The sequence below is a fragment of the Drosophila sechellia genome, chromosome 2R (assembly GCF_004382195.2).
Source record: "Drosophila sechellia strain sech25 chromosome 2R, ASM438219v1, whole genome shotgun sequence".
NCBI lineage: Eukaryota > Metazoa > Arthropoda > Insecta > Diptera > Drosophilidae > Drosophila > Drosophila sechellia.
This window is the reverse complement of record NC_045950.1, coordinates 8,413,738-8,435,144: the sequence shown is the minus strand read 5'-3', so window position 1 is coordinate 8,435,144 and position 21,407 is coordinate 8,413,738. Positions and strand designations below refer to the sequence as shown.

Here is a 21,407-nt window from a genome sequence, read left to right as displayed (position 1 = left end):
TCCTTCTTATATATGTGTGTGTTTGATGAAATCTTCGCCTTGCTTCTTCGTCCAGCTCTTCCTCCGCTTCGTCTCGCGTATAAATATTTAATTTTAAATTTCTTTATAATAAAATTATATTACTTTAGACTTGGTTTTCCTTTTGCATTAAGTACATTAGGTATTTATATGTATATATATATATAGAGTTCCTTCATATTTATATTTGTAATAATAATATTCGGTTTACTGCTTGCTTTTCTTTACTGCCGCTTAAGTACTAGAGAAATGTGTTGCTGTTGTGTTTTTGTGGCGTTTGCATTGTTCAATGTTAAATCTGCTCATATACACGTATTTATATATATATATATATATATTCAGATCGCCGTGTGGTGTCGCTTAAGTTTGCTACAAATAGTGCCGACAAAAAAGCTGCCTTTCAAGGACCTTTTGGACTGTGGTCCTGCTGGTCCTCGTACAGCCCCCAAAAATATGCCTCATCTTCTGCTGCGCGCCACATTTTTGGTTTTTAATTTAATTTTATATCGAAAATGTATTTGTAGTTGGTTTCTTTGTTTTTTTTTTTTTTGTAATTTTTATTTGTTTTATCTTTTATATTTATTAATTTTAAATTTAAATATAATTTAATAAGAAGAATTTGTTGTTGTTTGATTTTACATTATTTATAATATATATATGTTGTATTTATAATATATTTTATTTCTGGTTTTCTGACATGTCTGTGTGTGGGCGTGGGTGTAAATGTGTGTGTTCAGTGTGTGGTGTGTGTGTGTGTATGAGAGTGTAGCGTGTCTATATAAACTTTGCCAGTTTGCAAAAATTTCAAATAGTTTTCTTTAACAGTTTTTGTTTTATTTGTATTTTTATTTTTATTTGTTGTTTGTTTAGCTTTTATTTTTATTCTTTCTCGCAACGAAATCGACAATTTTTTCATTATACTTTAAACACAATTTGCTAGCTTACAGAGTCGGGTTTTCATTTTTTTTTTACTTTTTAGTGGAAAACTGTCAAACAAAATGCAGCCGTTGCGAGCCGCCGTCGCCAGGTGGCGCGCTGACCTTAATGCGCCATGGGCGCCATCTGTCGGCAATACTGGTGGATGCTGCTGCTGCTTCTTGCTTCTCCCTCTGCTTGCTCGTCTTCTTCTCGCTCCTCATTTTGTTTAAGTGTAGTGATAGACTTGTTCTTGTTGCTCGAAACGATAACATGCGATTCTTGTTTGTTGCTGCTGGTTGTTCTTGTTGTTGTTGTAGTTGTTTGTGGTTTTAAACGGTGACTTCATTAAGTATGCTGCTTGGTTGTTGTTTGTTGCTTTAAAATTATGTTGTTTTCCCTCTCGTTCAACATCTCTTTCCCTTTGAATTCAATTCGGTTGTTTCATTTTCGCTTGTTTAAATTTTCATTTGCTTTTGCATTTTTTAAGTGTAAGTTTTTTATTTGTTTTAAAGTTTCTTAAATGTTTTTTGCTTCTTATTCTCCTTTATGTTTGTTGTTTTTGCTTAACTCTTTGTTGTTTGTTGTTGTTGTTTTTTTTTTTAAGATCTTTTACTGGGGTCCATAGCAACAGCGTGGCGCGATGTTATTGCGCACAGCTACAGTCTTCGTCAACATCTTAAAAAAATAGAAAGGCTTAAAAAGAAATAATTTAACGCTTCACTTCGATGTCATCATAGTCACGAATTCTGCAAAGAAAGAGGGGAAAGTCAGAATTATATTAAGTTTATTTGATTTTGCAAGTAATACATATAACTTAAAGGCCTAACTAAAGACAAGTTTCCAAAGTTCTCGATCTAAAACATCATTTCCAACCACTTAAACCACTCAGCTGACACAAAATGTAAAGAGATTCACACGACAAATCAAGTATCGAAAATAGCTGAGCGCTGTCAGTAACCTTCTACTAAATTAAGACGCCAATTAATCAATAGCAAACGAGCATTACACTGCGGCCAGCTAATCAATAAGATAAACGAGCAAGTCACGAGACGTCTGATGAAAACACTTGCCGCACAACTCACACACACTCATACACACAACACCATGCTGAAAAATAGAGCCATATAGCCAAGGAAAATTTATTGAGTGCAAAGACTCAGACAGTCAATCGCCAGAGATTATGTACTCTCCTCGGTTCCTCGTCCAAAAATAGAAAGCAGAGGATGCCTGCGACGTTGGCGGCGACGCAGTCCAAGTGCAATGGAGACGTACGCTGCATTGTTCGCAAATTAATGGATGAGATAACGGGAAAACTGTGCCCAAAAGTCCAGACTAGCACATACCTTGCATCAAGGGTAGGGTTGCCTATCTAATTTAAGTTGATGCCCTTTATATGAAGATTGGTGGATCATACAATCTAATTGAAGCATTACAATATATCTATGTTATTCTTTCGATATATATTATTCTTTCCAATATATATTGGAAAAGTAAAAGGTTATAAACTAACCACTCATCTATGAGAAAGAATCGAGCAGTATTATACCATAGATATAGGATGGTATCTTATTATGTGTTGGTGTCCCCAATTTATCAGGTGTTTGCCGCCTGCTTCTATTTTTAAAGGGGGAGAAAGAAACGAATTCTCGGACGCTGGTGCATCTGTTCTTGCTGATTGCATCGCATCATCATCTATCTCCCTGCTGTTTTCAGTTGGCTAGGGTGATTGGCTTTTTATAAATATTTAAGCACGACAACAAGAGGGCGGCAACAAAAGTCACAGATAGGACGGACGACAGGCGAATTGGGTGGGCGTGTATGTAATTGGGTGGATTTCCTAGGAAGCAATGGTCAAGAATTTGCAACTACCTATGCGAATGCCAATAAAATGTGTACAAACCACCTTTAGGGTCTTGGGAATACACGAATAATTAATGGTGGTCTCATTTAAACCAAATTAAATAGTCAAAACCTTAAGTTTCACCTTGGCTACAACAATTGTATTTGTAGGCAAAGTTCAACAGAGCTCGAGATTTGACTGCAGTACTTTTTAATAATCTTATCGTTTTTCTTGCTTACTTTACAATCTGTAGGCGAAACGTTCAGGCCATAGAATTTAGCCGTCGATTGCTATCAGGCTTTTGGGAAATCAAACGCAACGTTTATAGTTATTTTTCCAGCTAGCGACCAGGCACCACTTGAGTTGCCAACACACACCTTTGATAATAAAACTAAACCCTTTCGAGGCCGTAAAAGGCTTAAATGTAAAATGTTATTAGCCCGATTTTAGGCAACGCCCCAAAAGAAAAAAAAAGGAAAAAAAGGGCGAAGCCATATGTAAAACAAGCCGGAGTCGAATAGCAGCTCCTTTGGGACAACCTTGACATTTTCCCACATGCGAAGGCTCGAAAGTTCACTCCTTTGATTAAATCTTAGTCGTCAAACATCACTGCTCCTACTTAAGCCACGCCCACTACTGGATGACCAGTTATTTGCACTGAGAAAAATTAAGTTGACTGAATAACAATTTATTTTTCTTTCAGTGTCTTAGTTGTCAAATGTTTCTAGATGACCTTTAGTGGTCTTGTTAGTTGGGCCAATTAAAATGATATTAATTCCGATTAGGTTCCAATTTTTTCCAGCTGGTCAACAAAATTGTTTTGGTCAAATTTTTGTGGATTTTGTTTTAGAACCTCGGCATTTGGCCCCCCTCCTCCCCTCCCCCTTCTCATTACGTCGTTTGTGGTTCTGCTGTTTATCTTTCGTCGTTTTGTTTACATTCGCCAAACTTACTTGTTCTATCTGTGCAAAGGTATATTTTCACAATTTTTCCTTTTTTTTTTAATTTTTTTTTCGTTTTTGCTAATTTTGGAATTCATCTCCTGCGCTGCTCTCGCTCTCTCTCCCTCTCTCGCTCGCACATTTTGGGATGTGTTCATTTAATTTGCTTCGCTTCGTGTGCTAATGTTTAATTTGTTGTTCTTTGTATTTTGTTTAACATTTTATTTGATTTTCGACTTGTTCTTCTCGCTCTGCTCTCTCGTTCCCTTTGGCAGTCGGCCAAAGTAAGTCTCATCTCATTCCCAAACCCATTCCCATTCCCATTCCCAACCCATTCCCCAATATCTTTCCCTGCAAATTCATTGTTTGCCCCATATAATTTTCACTTGCAAAATTACCAAAGAGTGGGAGGTGGGTGTTGGGTGGTGGTAGGCAATACCCAACCGGCACACTGTATAGCCGGCAAGACAAAAATAAAGACTTTGCTTAATTGGCAATAAGCAAAATATATATGCAGATATGTACATATGTATGTATGTATGTATATATGGCAACAATGAGCATTTTATATTTACATACGTTATGCTGATTCCGCTGACTGAACGAAAAAAAAAGAAGTGAAATGAGATTCATTCTCAGCCAATCTCCTCTGTATTATAACACATCGAAATTAAGAATATTGCACAATATTTATATATTTCATTTTAATTGTTCTTTTTCCCATCCGCACTGTTGCCATGCGCCTCTGTTTTTGGTTCTGCTTCTGGTTTGCTTTTTGCCCCGGCAGTTTAATCATTTAAGTGTGGAATTTACGCGCGACATTTATTTTGGCTTTTAAAAACATTTCAATTTTGCCGGCAGGAAAGTGGCGAACGGCGTAAAAAACGCTGAGCAGCCGCAGGAAAATGCAGATAAATGGCAAGTGAAATATAGCAGACAGCACTTTTTTCTCTGTTGATTTTCAACCAATTAAGAGATTTACAAAAGCAGACTGCATAAATCATCGCTACTTTCTTACAGTGCAAAAATTTGGGAACAAAACCACACTTAACCATTCCCTTTATCGCCTGATTTTGAAAGGTACTTGTGGGTTCTTCACAAAAAAATGCCCGGCAGAGCAGTTCCTCATAACTATAAAATAGCACTTATCTCTGACAGTTTGAAGCACTTTCTAACACTCAGCACTTCCTTAGTACCAACTACTTACTAATCCTACTTGGCTTGTCCTCTCTCTATCGTTGTTTGCTTTTCTAGAAATTGATTATAATGCTGATGATCTACATTCATTCTTCGGCTTGCTTTGTTTAAACTTTTCGCTATTTTTATGTATTTTGTTCATAAATTACTTGTGATTAATCTATTTGATCCGCGAAATGCCGCGGCGGCAGCCAAAAACGATTTCTATTTGAACTTGAAGATCAACATATAAACGTGCGATAGGCGATGGGAATAGATAGATATATAGATATATAGGTGGAAATGCTGTCCGATTTTAATTGCTACTTTTCCCGGCCTCGATATGTCTGTGTTGTGCACAACAAAGGGAAATTTCGGAAAGTGCCAAAGGGAGTGGGAGGATATGCCATAGTAAATCTGCTGAAAACTTGTGGGGCTTTTTCGCATTCTCAAAAGTTCGTTCCATTTTGCTATTTTATTGCTTTGGCTTTTCAACTTGATGGCGATTGTTTCACTCACTGCGCGCCGTTTGCTCAATTGAAAAATCAATTTTTCAAGCTATTAAAAAGTTACGAAGAACACAAAACACGAAAATTTCGTATAAAAATGCACTGCACATGGCGAGATACTATTTGTTTTAACAATCTATATATATATATACATGGCTAGCACTGAAAATAGGTATTACTATAACAAGTGGGATAGAAGCGCCGAGAGAGATCTGGTTAATTAGCAAAGCCATATGACACAATTGTGACTCAAATGCGATGCCTGTGATTCAATCACTATTGCGTTTTCTGTTTTAGTTACCCGCCAGGTGCAGCAGACAGATCCAATTAGCCACCAACACGCGACCCACAAAAAAAATAGCGGAAAACGACACCTTAGAAAATGAATTGTTCGATGCGGATTATCGGAAAATTCCCACTCATCACTTTCTTGGGTAACGACGTCTTCTTCGAGGAAACCTATTGATTCTGCCCTTTCATAATAGCTTATTATTTCATCAGCTTTGAATGTGGCAAACTATCTACACAGTATTTCCAAGCTATCTTTAAGATACTTCCATATGGGTTTCCCCACATCACCAACTTGGTGCAGCAGATGACTTACCTTCGTAATTGACCTGACCGTCGCCATCGATATCAGCCTCCCGGATCATCTCATCGACCTCCTCGTCTGTGAGTTTCTCGCCCAGATTTGTCATCACGTGACGCAACTCGGCCGCCGAGATGAAGCCGTTGCCGTCCTTGTCGAACACTCTGAAGGCTTCCCGGATCTCCTCTTCGCTATCGGTGTCCTTCATTTTGCGTGCCATCATTGTAAGGAATTCAGGGAAGTCAATTGTGCCGTTGCCTGTGCGGATTAAACAACCATAAAGAATAACAATTAATTTCGTTGCATACTTTGTGGGTCGGATTTCGGGGATTCCACCAGCACCAACGCCATCGCCATCACCATCACATCCTCCCACCATCCTCATACCATCAATTTAAATTCCTCCCCGGAGCGTTATAATAAATTCAAGTCAGGGATAAAGGCAGCCGGCATTTTTCTTCATTACGACCAAGTTTGCTCTCCATTCCCAACAACGCCGTACAAAACGAATATCCATCCACCCGGGGGTTGTGTACACTACTTAAAGCTTTGCCAACGCGTTGCCTTTTCGACGCCAAATCCCTGGGAGGTGGTTCCTATATAATCGAGCATATTTTCATATTTGCCTAAGCCCCAAACAAACTTTTCCCCACCCACACGTGTGTGGGCCACCCACCTTGCGGAGTGCAAGAGATAAGTCCGCCTAATCCCATTTCGGTTGAAACACTCTCTTTTCTATATCTATTATCTCTTATCTGGCTGCCTCATCGCAGGAGCAGCCAAGTGGAATGAAAATTTGTAAAAGAATTTGGCCAAATACATTTTCTTGAGGTTATCCGTAAGTGAAACGCAAATGAAGTGGTCCAACCGAAATTCTTGTTATACTAATTGAAAAAGTTTCCTTCGTTGGTTTTAAGTTGAGAATAGTTCTGGTTTTTCGGGGGGCCGCAGCAGCGCATAAAGGCAGCAACAACTTTTGGCCTTAATTGTTATTGACTGACTTTTTCGAGGCATTCCCAGAGCAGAATGGAGAAGAGTCTTTTGTCCATAAAATGGAACAGTATAAAATGTTTTTCAGTTTTCTGTTTGCTACCCTCAAAACCAAATGGAGCGTGGTTCATTGTGGCCATCATTTTGTTTCTTGCGAATTGAATGTGTTTTTTATTACTTTGCTGGAAATGGGGTTTTCTCCAGAGGAAACTTTCGGTATATGATTGCCAAAAGGAAGCAAAGGCATGGGTTCATCACAAGCCCTTTTGAACTTCAACAGCAAATGATCTCCTTGGGGCAATCTAGATTTACTGACAAAGAGTTAGGCCAAATAAAATGGAATGAACTTTTGTAGCTACACAAAATAGCCCGTTAAACATAATGGAAACAAAAATAAATAGTTTGGATCTTCAAGTATTTGGTTTATAAGAAACTAAACAGTAATTCGGCGAATTAATTGATTTAAAATAAATAAATATTTCTCTAGCACTCGAACTCAAGTGGATAGAAAAAATCTGGAGGCAATTCGCATTTCAAAATAATGTGCATTCAATTCGAAAATTTGCCGAAAGAAAAAACATTACACTTTGGGCTAATTTAAGTATTATAATTATTCAATATGGCCGCATTGAGAAGCAAAAATATATTTTGAAAATAGCCAAAGAACATCAAATAAAATATCGACGGGTGGCTTTAGTTCATTTCGATTTCGGTATTGGTTTTTTCTTCACTTTTTTTTTCTTTTTCGGTTGCTTGTTTTGTTGTCTTGCCTGCGTGTTTCTGTTTATGATTCTATTTAAAACATTTGACGCGATTTTCTGTTGCTTTTGGCTTTGTCGATAGGATTTCCCCGGCCAAAAAAATAGAAAATCAGAAAACAAATACCAAGGAAAGCCTTCGCACACACACACACACAGAGAGACATTCATTGGGAAATTTGTTGCCATTTTTGTTAGACGCTTCTTAGACTGGCCCGAACGCCTTTGACGAACCCGCGCGCAGCCCAATTACCATAATTATGATGCTCATCGCGCTGCCAATGGCGATGATGATGATGACCAGTGTCTGGCGCGGATTTCGGTTTCCATTACGCCGTTCCGCCCATCCCCTCCTCCTCATCCTGCTCATCATCACTCCCACTTGCCGATTCGCAACGTTGAGCGCAAAATTTTGCAGACAATTTAAAATTGTAATAAGTTTTGTCTTTTTTTGGTTGGCACACACAGTGCAAGGCAAAGGCATCGCTAAATTTAGCGAAATTTTGCGCGCATTTTCCATTGGTCTCATCAAAAATAGTCGACTTTTATTCAGATCGAGAAAAAGAATATGCTTCTAAAAGCGTAACTGCGACTTTTTGGCAAGCGCAATTGATGGAAAACCACCTTTGGAGTTCACCTATGATGACCATATAATAATTATACTTCTATATCGTTATTTTTTTATTCCGCTGGACAATGCCTCTTCCTTCTGGCCACCAATCCTCACGCCAACTAATTGAAGTCGTTTGCATGCAGTTCACAGACCGAGAAAAGAAAAGGCAGGCAGTTTCAGTTTGGACAGCGTCAACTGGCAGCCACGAGACGCCAGCGAAATTTTAAGTAATGAATGTTTAATGTTTCCGTCAGATTCCTGACTGCCTGCCTGGCTGGTTGTGACCAGCGTGAGTGGGCCATGTGAGTGGGTGATTCGGATGGCCAAGTTAGCTGTTGGCCACAAAAAATACATTCCATTGTGGGGGATCGTAAATTAGAGGAGTCAGCTGGGAGCAGGCGGCAGTGGGGAGTGCCACTTTCGAGTTGCAACAATTTTCGCAAGTAATTTTAAATATTAAACGTTGCAAAATAAAGTTGGCAAAAACATTTTGCTTGTACTCAATGTAAAAACTTGTCCATGATTGCAACACTTTAGCTCCAGCAGAAAAAAAAAAGAGAAAAATGATACAGTGTTTTTCACAGCGCCTGCGCTCAAAATTCTGTGCAGGACTCGAGAGTTTGCAGCTTGAGTCCTGGATATTTTCGACAACATGCGCACAGAATTTCCACGTGCAAGCGCAACAGCAGCAACAACTAGCAGCCGAGAAAAGCTGGCAAAGAAAATGGAGCAGCAGCGAGAAAACAAATACAAATTGGGCGGGGACACTGGCAAAACTTATGAAAGAACAAGTGATGAGCACAAAAGTTACTTTGTGCCACTAAGTAGTAGTTCTTATGATTTAGTTGTTAAGCATTGTCCTTAGCAAAAGCAAAAGAAAAACTGCTTACTTAATTGGAAAATCTATTTATTTGTGGCAAAAGGTGAAAAACCCCCTTACGATTAAAATAGGCGACACATTTTCAATTTTGCCACATTTTTTGGCGCGCGGCGTGTGTCGCTCGATTTCCTCTTGCATCGAAAATAAAATTGGATCTTCCTCGTTTCCCCAAGAAAGTTTGTTAAACTAAAACTTGTTCGAGATTTCGAGCCAAGCGAACAACCACCTTTGCTCAAAAATAAACATAAAAAAAACCTTAAATACCAAGGAAAAAAAAAAAAGAAAACAAAAAAGGAAAATCTGACAGCAGCGGCTGCCAAAGACAAGACACGGGAAAGAGCCAAAATATTTTAGTCATCTATTTTTAATGCCTATGACGTGTTTTTGTTGCATATTTTTAGCCAAGAAGTGATTTTCCTTTTCTTTTTTTTTTTTACACCCATTGTTTGTCGTACAAATGTTGGTCTGACCTATGTCTGTCTGCGAAGGAGGTAGTTGGGGAATGGAACGAGTGCGAGGGATTAGGCCCAGAACACCAAATAGATGGGGGTAAACAAAATTAGACACCTCGGGATCGGGTTAGAAGGCGTTCTAGCCAGCTCTCATTTATGGAGATGGCCGACTAAATGCATTGCAAATCAGCTTATTGGCACATTGGTCGTAAGCTCTGACTAAGTCTGACTTCATGGTCTAGATTGTTGTGGGTCACAGAAAATTAAGGCAAATTAACGATTTGTTTGAAATATTGAAGTTAAAATTGCAGCTTAGTATGCATTTTGCAATGGGAATCTGTCTTGAAATCTATCTATCTATCTATTGATCTTGCCCAGTTCCTCGGTATAATGCTTCCGAGCATTAGATCACTTTCCCCCAATCCTGCACAACTTACCGTCGGCATCAACCTCGTTGATCATGTCCTGCAGCTCGGCCTCTGTGGGATTCTGGCCCAGGGAGCGCATGACTGTGCCCAACTCCTTTGTTGTGATGGTGCCATCGCCGTCTTTGTCGAATAGCGAGAATGCCTCTTTGAACTCGGCGATCTGTTCCTCTGTCAGCTGATCGGCCTGCAAAAGGACAAATGAATAGCGCATTAATTGGATAAACTGCAGCAAAAAATGATTCGAACACACACCATTATGGTAATCTAATCTTTGTGTAACTTTCGACTTTATATTCTTTACAAAATAAATTTTACAGCTAGATATTGACTAAACGTCGACCTGGTTTGTTTTGTGAATTACTTTTCAACGGCATCTCGATGGAATTTCAATGTCAACACGGAAAACTACCCAAGTGAACACAATCGGGAATAACAAAAGACGAGAAGGGAGAGAACAATTGTGTTTAATTTGAATAATTTTGCGTATTGTTTGCCCGCCGCCGCCAGGCAAGTCCAGATACAATTGTATCTGTATCTAGGTATGTTTATTATGTATAAGTATATATATCTGGTATCTTGAAAAAGGTGTTAAGTTTCCGCTGAATCAACAAAACCTGACGTCAGCGGCGACTGAATAATCAAGAAAGGCCCCGTGGGGAAGCTCCGAAGAACCGAGGAGTGGAGATGGCTGCGTTACCCAAAACCATTATTTATTATTGTCATGCGAGTGATGTACCTACATACAAACATTCATATATGTGACATGAGACGTGCGAGTTGTCAGCTTCACAGGAGCTGGTCGGTCATTCTGGCCAAAAACGATTCTCAGGGTCTAATGTTGCAGCACCAAAAGCAAAAAAGCGGGCGCCTTAAATTCCCGTCTGCCTATTACTTTTACTGTTATTGTTTTACGGCCGAAATGATTGTTTATTTGTGCAACTCGCTCTCCGGCGATAAGCCAAAGAATTTAACGAGTATAATAATATAAGGCCTGGCGTTTGAATTGCGATAATTGCTATTAATCATGAAGCAAAAATGCAAAAGCAAACTTCAAACTTCGCCTGCGTCATAGGATGACTTATACTATATATATTTGTTCAAGCTGATAACTGCTGAAAGCTTCGCTAAAATATAAACTATACTAAACCGTATATACGGTTGTTTGTTGTGCGCGATCCTATGTAATTACAACTTAATTTGCTTCGTTTAATAATAGCTACTACCAATCTAGTCTATACTTATTACTCTGAACTGTTGAAAACCAAGTTAATTTATGTGAATTTCCCTAGCACGAACCAATTCGGCCTATCTAATCAATCGCCTTGGTTACCACCGCATTGGGCACCTCAACTTTAGGGCCAAAATTGGGGTATCTGAAAAATGGCACAACAAACTTGGCTCTCAGATATGTCGTGTCTTTGTGGACAACTTCCGTTCGGCAGGGTAAATGGGTAGAACAGAAACCCACTCGTTTTAAGCCAAATCAGCAATTGGCATTGGAATTATAGCGCCCTGCTTGACCTTATCTAATCGGGGGAATTTCGGTGAGTTTAAACAGCGAATACAAGCAAATTTGGTAACGGCAACGCGCGTTGGTGGCACCTGTTTTATTTGCACTTTTTGTCGCGTTGGCGTTCAATTGAATTTGCCCAGCTTATCTCGGCATACTCTGGGGCAGATAAAACGCTTTTCAACTGGGTTATGTCATTGGCAGGCGTGACTAAGCCAGAAGCAAAAGCAGAAACAGAAACCGAATGAGAAACACCCATCGAAATGCAGATCCCCAATCTGCTAAAAAGCAGATTGAAGCCCTCCTCTCTTCAAACGGCGACATTTGCAATCAACAACATGAGCAAAACCCCACCCACCGATAATATCCATTAATGGCAGTCAATCGGGCGGGGTCGTTAATCGAGTAGGGGGCTGGCTATAATGCCTAATTGGTAATCCATTTGTATGCACAATCAGACGCCCACGACGTCCCGAGGAAGCTTCCAGATCCAAGGCAAATACAGTGCCTTCCGAAAATGTATGCCTGGGGGATCAGGACTCAAGCTGTGCGTATATCCATCGGGATTCGTTTTTGAGGTAGTGACTCATTGGATGCTTCATTGTATAGTAGTTAGTCTTAACTTCAAGATCCACTTTTCACTTGCAAATAATAAGATATCAATTATTATTCATACTTATGAATACATTTTGATAACAATAATTTTAATATTAATACACTTGAATCATTTATAAATTCACAAACAAGTTCTGCTGAATACAACTATTTATTCCAATGAGTTTGACAGTAAAATACAACATTAAAACAGGTATTGGCTGAAATTATGCGGCTATATGTTAAAGCCAAGTTTGCCGGGTTTACCGTTGTATAGCCGACGCTTTTTTTTTTGCCGGTCTCAACCGGTTTCATGGAGTTTAGTTTGGTTTTATGAATGACGATTAGATTGAGAGCTTGGTTTTTGGGTACAATTTAAGTGCATTCGCACCGGGATCCAAACAACTGTGCTAACTGAGCCATAAGCCAGTCATTTGCCACACTCACATCATCGGGCATTCATCATAGGCCATATGATCATATGATGAAGTCAGCTAAGGAACACAGTGACTCATGGAAATTTATATGAATGTTGGCTCATTTTCAACGGAAACAAATAAGATATACAGGCAAACGTATCTCATAATTAGCCAAGCTAAAGATCAACAAACTTTGAAGATCAGTCAGTAAAACCCTTGGCAAATGTTTGCCTCTGGGCCAAGTTAGCAGCGTTGGTTGAATCACTGAAACAAATTGGCCACGTAGAGAGCGATGCGATATATTTTAATTAAAAGCTGTTTGCATTCTGCGTGAGCTGTAAAATCGCTAATTAAATTAGGCGACACCAGATGAGGCTGAAAGAAGGTGTGGGCGCGGGTGTGGGCGTGGGGCTTTCTTATCAAAAAGCGCAGAGGAAAGCAAACGAAAGAGAGAAGAAAGCGCAAAGAGGGCAGCAAGAAAATTGGATTATGTGGTTAAGCGGCGGCGTCTAGCAGGAATTTTTCTTCATTTGCAGCGCTTCTCCTCCCCCGCCGTTCGCCTGTGCCGTTACAATAAAATTCTTGTGCGAAAAGGCAAAGTGGAACAGGCAGCCGCCAACACACACACCCATACGCTCGCTCACACGCACACGAATACGAGTACGGGGAGCCGAACGAATGAACGACCGAAGCGGACGAACCAAGGCGAAGGCGAAACAGCAAAATAACCGCAATGCGGCAAATGAAACGGTTATGGAAGAAAACAAGAAAAGGCAGGCGACGATAAAAGTGACAAGCGCAAGGCGCAAAAAAAAATGAAATGCTGAAAGAAACGGAAAGAGAGAGACGCAGCACAAAACGGAACTGATAACGCAAACGAAATAATTGCACATAGAGAGAGACGCGAAAGTGTGTGAAACGGTTATGCGAGAGAGCGTCGAAACGGTTAAGCTGAGCGCAAGAGCAGGAGAAATGCCTCTAAAGAATTTTTTCACCATTTCCATGGGGCCGTGTCTAACCTCAATTTTTGCGGCCAAGTGTGCGGTAAATAAAAAATACAACCAGAAAGCAAACAAGCGAACAACGAACGGCGGGGCAAAGAGGAGAGGCCAATAATGCCGGGACCGGCGACTTTGTTGTTCATCATCAATATATATATTCTCACATTTTCCACTGATAGGCAAAATGGAGGGCGCTTTTCTATTATTTGCGGGGATCTTTGAAAAATTGCTGATAAAAGTGCCGATGACAACGCGTCTATGTAGGCATGCGAGTGTGTGTGTGATGTGTGTATGTGCATAATGCTCAACAAATTGGCTAAAATCACATTGATTTATGATCTGAAATGGAGGTGGGTTGGGCAAGCAGGGGGGCTTCGAAAATGAGGTGTTGCTCGAGATGCTGATAAGAGTTTCCACTTTTCCACGCCTGATTGGGTTTCCAGGGGTATTTCTACCCGAACGTCATGGAATTATTATAGGGCGAACCCGATGATCGAGTCAACATTCCGTGTGCGACAGCCTTGATAAAATAAATAATAATTTTGACGAGTGACGTGACATGTGTGTAAATTCTTGCTATTGGCATTGCTATTTAATTGTGCTGCTTGTTTTCTGCGACCCCCGGGGCCAAAGTTGAACAATTGATTGAGCCCCAGGTTAAGAACACAAAAATCTTGCAGCTTTTAAATGATTTATGAATTTTATAATGGTTTTAAATGATTGCTTTCCCTTTTTGGATGGATTGGATTATGTTAAATGGTGAAAGGGTTAAAAAACACCAAGTTTTAAGGGGTTGCATGGTGTTCGCCATTTCTGGTTTCTAAAACAACGATATTGGGTTGTTGAAAAAACTGGTTTTTTCTACCCGTGAGGCGATATATTTTTGGGGTGCAAAATGTAAACGAATTTCCCGGGGACAGCTGCTTTTCGACGGGGTGTTTGGTGTGCTGTGATGTGTGTGAGTGAGTGTGTGTGAAAAGCCGTTAAAACCATATAAACAACGTCTAATTGGAAGCGATGCGCCCCTCCCGCTCGCACTAATGGCAATTGCCCTGGGGGTCGCTGTCTGACTTTGATTTTTCGCAAAAACTGTGGAAATTTCAATGGAAAATGATGGCCGCAGGTTGTGTAAACAGAAAATAAAGATGCACATGTTCTCCAGCCCCATAAACTTACCATTTTTGTAGGTGTTTTTTTTTCTGTTTGTTGCTAGAGTGACGAAGTTTTAATCCGCTGCGGCTACTGCTGCTGCTTGGGTGTTGGTATGTGTGTGAGTGGAATTACGGAACGCGCGGTTAACTTTATTTTTTACTAAATTAACACACTGCAAAAGAAGCAAGAAGAGGTTTGATGGGTATTACTTTCGGGGGTCAACTGGAGGTGGAAGAGGCTGAGGAGGAAAACTACTGTCAGCTTGGAGAGAAAGAAAAGCGTCCAAAGCACCGACGCCGACGCTTTTTTTTCTCGCCGTGGCAGTTTCTGAAAATTCTGCTTCAGCCGAATTTAATACAAATTTTCGCCTTGCGTTTCTTCTTTATTTTTTGTGGCTTTCATTCGGGTTTCTTTTTTTTCATCTATTGTGCGAATTATGCCAAACACACGCGCGCACACGGCAGAATTCTCGTTTATATAGTAGATATGTGGCAGGGAGAGCTAATACATATAAGAGTTGCTCGAATTCGGTTTTTATAAAGATATTTGTTTCATTTTTTGCTCGTTGGTTTTCTTGATTTTTGGCTGGCGCCGAGAAATTGGCTTTTCCGCGAAACGTTCGCAGCTCCTGGTGCTTGGGTGTGGGCTCTATTAGCTTTTTTTTTTGTATTTTTTTTTTTTTTTTTTTTTTGTTGGCCCAATAATGCTCTCTATATGCAATGTCTGGTCTGTTTGTTCTGACAACTCACGATCCTAATCTGAATTTCCGTCCGCAACGGTCGACGACTCAAAACTTTGTGTTCAAAATAGCGCTGCGTCGCCATATATACGGTTTTATTTTGCCAGCAGCAATAGCAATAACCGCTCTCGCTCTCGCGAGAACGAACCGGGTAAGTTCGCTTTTGCAGCGGCAGCGTCTGCATGTGTTTGTTTCTCTTACTTTCCCACTCACCTTCGTAAACCGAAAATAAGTTTGATTTCGACGTTGTAACGGTCGCGCCGGCGCTTTTCGCGAAAAGAGGTGTGTACAAAAATGTTATCAACATACTACAGGTAACTAAAGTTATCAATAATAGGAAGCTGGCTTCTGCAAAAATAAACTTATACTTATGTACATACATACATATATAAAAAATTGGCTTTTTATTGTCCGTTTATTCTCGTTTCCTATATTCGATATTCGATGTAAACAGTAATTTGATTCTTAAGTTTCAATTTAAATTGTTCTAAAATTTTCATTATGCACAATAATGTATTTCAAAATGTTTTTAATTTTATTTTAAACGGATTAAGGAGTTAATCAAAGTTATATGTTAAGTGAATGTTAAACTAACACTTCGATGTTAAAAAAAAAAACAACTGTAAAGTCAGCTGTTGCAAGCATAAAGCACTTGCCATTGCATACAGACCGATTTTGATCAAATAAAAACAAAAATTACATACGTATATATGCATATGTTTTTAAAGAAAAAGTGTTTTTAGCAAATTTTTCCATATATTTTCGTGGCAAATTTCCGACTGAAATCGATATACTTTTTCCAAGGAATCACCTAAAATGAATCCTCTACTTGCACACCATATTAAAAATAATTAAGAATTTTTGGACAACTTAAGATTTTGGATTTGATATAAAAGAACGTTAGCACCTAAAATTTGTGAGTCGACTAACTTTCTTCGGGGGGCTCTTCATTTACGACCTCTTTCGACATCTGGCTGGATCTGCGCTGAGCATCCTGGCTAATGACTGACTTCCTTTCCGGCACAGAGGAGAGGAGCATCCGCTTGGTGCTGTAGAGATCACCACTGCTGGCCCGCGGATCCCGCTGGCGACCAGCGAAACTCAACGATGCGCCATGGGTGGTGATAAAGGATGTGGGCGGTGGGGGCTCGCCCCGCGCGACGGCCTCCTTCCTCTCCTCCTCGCGGCGCTGCTTCAGAGACAGACGGGCCTCCCGCACGCGCCGCTTGACCTCCCGCTCCTCGAACTGCTCCTGATCGAAGGGCGTGTCGTCCGCTGGAGGACGCGCCTGATTTATGTTTCGCTTTATGTAGGTCTCCAGCTCCTCGTCGGTCATGTTCTTGGTCTTGATCAGCTCGGTGAAGGCCATCTTAGCCTCCAGCTGCTTGGCCTGGGAGCGTTTCAGGCGATAGAAGTCCTCGCGCTCGAACTCCTCCAACTCGCCGCATATATAGTTATAGGTATTTTGCAGGACGGGTATTACCTTGGAATTAATAATATTTGATATAAATATTTATATGAATTACTAATATTTACCACATGCTCCAGAGCATTGACCCTCATGTTGGTCTGCAGCGAGGCCGCCTCCAGCATTCGCACTTGGTATTCCAGCGAGGCGAATTCCACCAGTGCCCTGAGTGCCTTCGTATAGGAGTCCCTGATCCGGCTGACCTGCATACCGCCACAGCTGAGACCCGCCAGCGGAAAGGCGCCCACGCCCTTCGTCTCCAGCTCCAGGGTGTTCAGCTTGACGCCCACAATTTTGATCTCCGTGCGGCGGAGCGATACGGTTGCCACATGGCTGCGGCTTACCATCTGCGGCTTGAAATCGGCGCCCAGCAGATTGGCCTTAGCCATCGAGAATATGGCATTGCGCATCGCCTCATCCCCCTGCATGTCCTGGTCGAAGCGGATGCGCCGCAGTTCGCGCAGCTTCATATCGATGGCGTCTCGCTTCCGCTTGAGGAGACCCACGCCCCTTCTCGCCGCCAAAACGCGCTGCTTCATGATCACCGAGTTGGCGCGGGAGGGAAAGATGGGCAGGATATCGCGTTTGGCCATGGCGGTGACTTTGGAATTGGGCTCTGCTCACGTGGGGCTTGAATTTGACCGAATTGTAGACTTTGTTACAAACGAATTACTGATCTGAGTTTAAAAACACATGTATTTGTGTTATTATTTATGGAATAATTATGAAAATTGTGATAGAGTGATATGCATTAGCTGTGATTTTATGACTCAATCGTTAAAAAGTCAACAAATTGACTTCCTTTAATTCTTTTCAAACTTATCAAAACTTTCATTTTGTAACGTGCATCCAGTGGTTGACTTGGGTTACGTATGTTTTAAGTATTTTTTATGAATAAGAAATTTTAGTGCTTGCCAAAATAATAATTATAAATGAAATGTTATTTTAGGCTGTAAATATGCTAATTTTACTATTTGTTAATAAATTAAATAATTTGTTAAACCGATAAGTAAAATACCAAAAAAAAAATAGTTTCCTGACCCGCCAAAACCATTTTAAATTACTCATACGCACTGTTGCTTTGGAACAATCGCCTTTGAAAAAATGACGCATACGCAACGTTGCCTGATCTATGATTGATATTCAAAACTTATTATTTACTCAGCTCTACAGAACTTTTAAATATTTACATATAACATGGAACCATTCCCCATTAAATATATATGTTATTTTTGCTAAAGATAATATCCACAAATCGGCAAACCTGCGAATGCGTTTGTGTGCAATTACAATGCGCATCGTTTGGCCATTCCACTGGGATTTCGCATTGGGCATTGGACAGTTGGCCACTGGACACCATTGGACGGCGATTTTGCGCATTTTCCAGCTGCCGTACGTTTTCCTTTGCCGCAGCGAATTGTCGCAATGGGGCGCCGCTTGGTGCAACGCAGCCTTGGCGCATTTGCAACGCATGCCAACAAGTTAAGTATGTTAACCTCTGGAAAATTAGACATGCCACAAGGGTGAGCTGGGCGATGGGCGGTGGGTGGTGTGGCAATAGCGATGGCTAGGTAACGAAAACGAGAATGAAAATGAAGTAACAATGCAGCAAACATCGGGCCAAAAGAGCGTTTGTAGTTGTCGTAGTCGTAGTCGTAGTCGTTGTCGCTTGGCGACGACAGCAATGCGCCATTTTTCGTTCGCCTCGCAAGACATGAAAATTCGGCTTTTCCCTTCGCCTCTGTATGTGTGTACTGATGTATATGTGTGTGTGTGTGTGCGTGTTGGGTAAACATTCTGCCAGGCGTTTTCATTCTCTCTTGGATTTTCGCAATCGCTGGGAAGCCCCACACTTCACCCTCTGACCCCATACAAAAAACGCGTTGACAATGTCTTAGGCGAAATTTAGCGCAGTTCAATAAAAAAATATAATAAAATTGGATAGCCTTATTTAATAAAGGAAATTAACATTTCTTTTCACTAGAATATATTAGAAATTGCAGAAAACTTCAGTAAGCTAAATTTCTGTGTATTGTCAAGTGCCAAGTAAACACGATTTAATTGCGAGTAAACATTTGGCTTTTCTCTTATGGAAATATTAATTTGCATACATAGCTACTTATGCATGCTTAGTGATTTCATGCCACAAAAGCTTGCAAACAAAATGAGCTGAAGCATGTGACAGTTTTCAAAAAAATGAGGCAACAGTAGTAGTAGTAGAAGGTTGGAATACATTCGTATTTCTACATATAAATTGTACAATGTAGAAATATACAGAGATCCGGTTTGGGACACTACTTTCCCTTCTTGCCCTTGCCCTTTCCCTGGCGCTTCCTCTTGCGCTGATCCTTCTTCCATTTGCGCCAGTATTTCTGTATCTTGCCCGCCGCCCGGTTCATCATGAAGATGACCAGCTTCTCCTGCTGCACGCGGCGTTCCTCCTCCTCCCGCTTGACCACGATGTTCTTGTAGATGCGCTCCTCCTGCCTGTACTGGACCATGAAATCGTCGAGGACCTTCTTGGCCGCCAGATACTGATCCTCCGCCACCAGGTTCTCACGCATCTTTTCGCCCAGACTGGTGTCGTACTTCTTTAGCATACTCTGCAGCTGCAGGAGCAACTTGTTTCTACACAGGATTGGTAGCAATTATAGAATTAATTGTTGGATTACTCCATTTGTAGCTTACTTTTCGTTTCGCAGCTCGTGCTCCTCGGCCAGATGCTTCTTGGTCATCTTCTCGTAGCTCTCCCGGGCATTCTGCAGCTCCTCCTCCAACTCCTTCTGCCTGTCCATGCTGCTCTTGTGGTAGTTTCGCATCGTGCGATGGCACTTTTCACTGTAATTTGTAATTATATTCAAATAATAGCTTATAGCACTAGAAATCCAACTTACATTTCGTTCTGAATGGCCACGTTGTTCTGCCACTTCTTGTTGGCCAGATCCTCCTCGACCTTCATCAGATAGATGCCCTTGGCGGCCGTCTTCCACTTGCCAATCACCTTCTGGAAGGCCAGGCTCGCCTTCAGTTCCTTGATTTTCTTCTTGATGTCTACATTCTGGTGATAGATGGCATGGAGCTTTCGCTCCTTGGTGATCTCGCTTCGCGAGGATCGGTGCAGATGGACGTGTGCGCTCTCCAGGAGAAAGTGAAAGGCGGCCAGCAACTGGCGATCCCTTTCGAGTAGGTTCTTCTTCAAGTGCGGAAAGAATCGGTGAATGCTATGGTTGACCAGGAAGAAGTCCACGATTCGCATGGTGGTGTGGTCGTGTGGCAGCTTGGAACGTCCACTCTGCTTGCCAAGATGGCGGATCATGTCATCGATGGGCTCGAGGACCTCCTCATAGCAGGTGTCCATCAGGACGCTCTTCAGCTTCTCGGGGTGCTCCAGCAGCTTCGGTATGATCATGGCTATCTTGATGCGCTCCTGGGACATCTTGAGCACACGTTCCACTCCTTCAAGTCTCACCTGACGTTCGGCGGTGGTATCTGGATAATAGATATGGTAGATCCATACTGGTTTTAACCTAAAATATTCCTTTTTATACTAACCCATTTTTACTTAGCAGCTTTACGGATCCTGGCTTATATAAAAGTCCTCATTGGAAGATTTGCGTTTACATAGACATACAAAATTTCCTTTTTGCGATATGATTGTGTGCCGGGTTCTTGTAAAATGTAATAATTTAAATGTCTTTCGGATACAACAGGAATTTTCTATTTATTATTAACGAAATCACGAAGTTAAAGCAGATAGTTGCAAGTAATCTGCCGCAAAATGGTAAGTGTAGCTTTCTCCATTAAATGTAAGCTTAATTTCTATGTTTCCTTTTTATCTATAATTCGCGATTTATGTTTTTCGATTTTCTGGCTATGCTTGTGTCGAGGTCTTTTTGAATTCTGAGCCGAGTTTGTTATTGTTTTTGGGGATAAACAAACATGGCTTGCTATGTTGACTGTGTTGCCTGGTTGCAAAGCCAAAGAATATACCAAATAGAAACCCTTTCGATCAAGGAGCAGCTGGAGAAGGGGGCGTGGCGAGGGGCGGTAAATTTGAATGGCACTTTCATGGCAATGACTGGTAGAAACTTTTGCCAAGTGCAGTAGTCGACAATGAAGTGTGTGGGCGGGTGTGGTGGTAAGTGGTGGTTGTCTAGGGGGCGTTGGGTGCTCGCCTTCGGTGGGTGGCTTGTTGCTTGTGTGTGTGGCCATGTCGCATTATGTCAACTGACGTGGCATGAATGAAAGCTGCTGCAGCAAAGCAAACGAGGGAAAATGCGACGCAGAGGGGCCGGCTGGAAAAAAAAGAAAACCATAAGAGCATGAAACGAACTTGTGAATGCAGAACAATGTTGGTGGGTGGCGGGTGGCGGTGCTGAAATGTTCCTCACTCAGGTGGAAAATCTACCTAA

The 21,407-nt window shown here is 41.1% G+C and overlaps 3 protein-coding genes and 1 long non-coding RNA gene across 4 annotated transcripts; 1 reads left to right on the top strand and 3 right to left on the bottom strand.

Moving 5' to 3' along the window:
* Window positions 1-1,498: 1,498 nt before the first annotated feature.
* On the bottom strand, window positions 1,499-14,960 carry LOC6608794 (calmodulin). Its single transcript, XM_002033477.2, has 4 exons — window positions 14,813-14,960; window positions 10,122-10,296; window positions 6,007-6,249; window positions 1,499-1,682 (listed from the first exon to the last, which is right to left on the bottom strand). Exons 1-4 carry the CDS (start codon window positions 14,813-14,815, stop codon window positions 1,654-1,656), a joined length of 450 nt encoding a protein of 149 aa, XP_002033513.1. The 5' UTR covers window positions 14,816-14,960; the 3' UTR covers window positions 1,499-1,653.
* LOC116800529 lies at window positions 5,568-6,165 on the top strand. The gene is made up of 2 exons (XR_004361457.1): window positions 5,568-5,836; window positions 5,904-6,165. It is a non-coding gene; the product is annotated as an uncharacterized LOC116800529 (long non-coding RNA).
* A 1,324-nt stretch (window positions 14,961-16,284) lies between the features above and the next one.
* LOC6608793 (probable V-type proton ATPase subunit D 2) lies at window positions 16,285-17,829 on the bottom strand. The gene is made up of 2 exons (XM_002033476.2): window positions 17,064-17,829; window positions 16,285-17,010 (listed from the first exon to the last, which is right to left on the bottom strand). Exons 1-2 carry the CDS (start codon window positions 17,586-17,588, stop codon window positions 16,453-16,455), a joined length of 1,083 nt encoding a protein of 360 aa, XP_002033512.1. The 5' UTR covers window positions 17,589-17,829; the 3' UTR covers window positions 16,285-16,452.
* Window positions 17,830-19,203: 1,374 nt separating this feature from the next.
* On the bottom strand, window positions 19,204-21,245 carry LOC6608792 (dynein regulatory complex protein 10). Its single transcript, XM_002033475.2, has 4 exons — window positions 20,548-21,245; window positions 19,890-20,484; window positions 19,684-19,833; window positions 19,204-19,623 (listed from the first exon to the last, which is right to left on the bottom strand). The coding sequence occupies exons 1-4, from the start codon at window positions 20,549-20,551 to the stop codon at window positions 19,290-19,292; spliced, it is 1,083 nt and encodes a 360-aa protein (XP_002033511.1). The 5' UTR covers window positions 20,552-21,245; the 3' UTR covers window positions 19,204-19,289.
* Window positions 21,246-21,407: the final 162 nt, after the last annotated feature.

Bases quoted from the DNA above. Each gene is read 5' to 3' on its own strand.
- LOC6608793 (XM_002033476.2), bottom strand. From the start codon at position 17,588: ATGGCCAAACGCGATATCCTGCCCATCTTTCCCTCCCGCGCCAACTCG. The intron at 17,011-17,063 runs GTAAATATTAGT...ATTAATTCCAAG, and splicing joins TCAATGCTCTGGAGCATGTG to GTAATACCCGTCCTGCAAAA.
- LOC6608792 (XM_002033475.2), bottom strand. The intron at 19,834-19,889 runs GTAAGTTGGATT...TACAAATTACAG, and splicing joins GTGGCCATTCAGAACGAAAT to TGAAAAGTGCCATCGCACGA. The intron at 19,624-19,683 runs GTAAGCTACAAA...AATCCTGTGTAG, and splicing joins CACGAGCTGCGAAACGAAAA to AAACAAGTTGCTCCTGCAGC.
- LOC6608794 (XM_002033477.2), bottom strand. The intron at 6,250-10,121 runs GTAAGTTGTGCA...TAATCCGCACAG, and splicing joins CAACGAGGTTGATGCCGACG to GCAACGGCACAATTGACTTC. The intron at 1,683-6,006 runs GTAAGTCATCTG...CTTTCTTTGCAG, and splicing joins CGGTCAGGTCAATTACGAAG to AATTCGTGACTATGATGACA.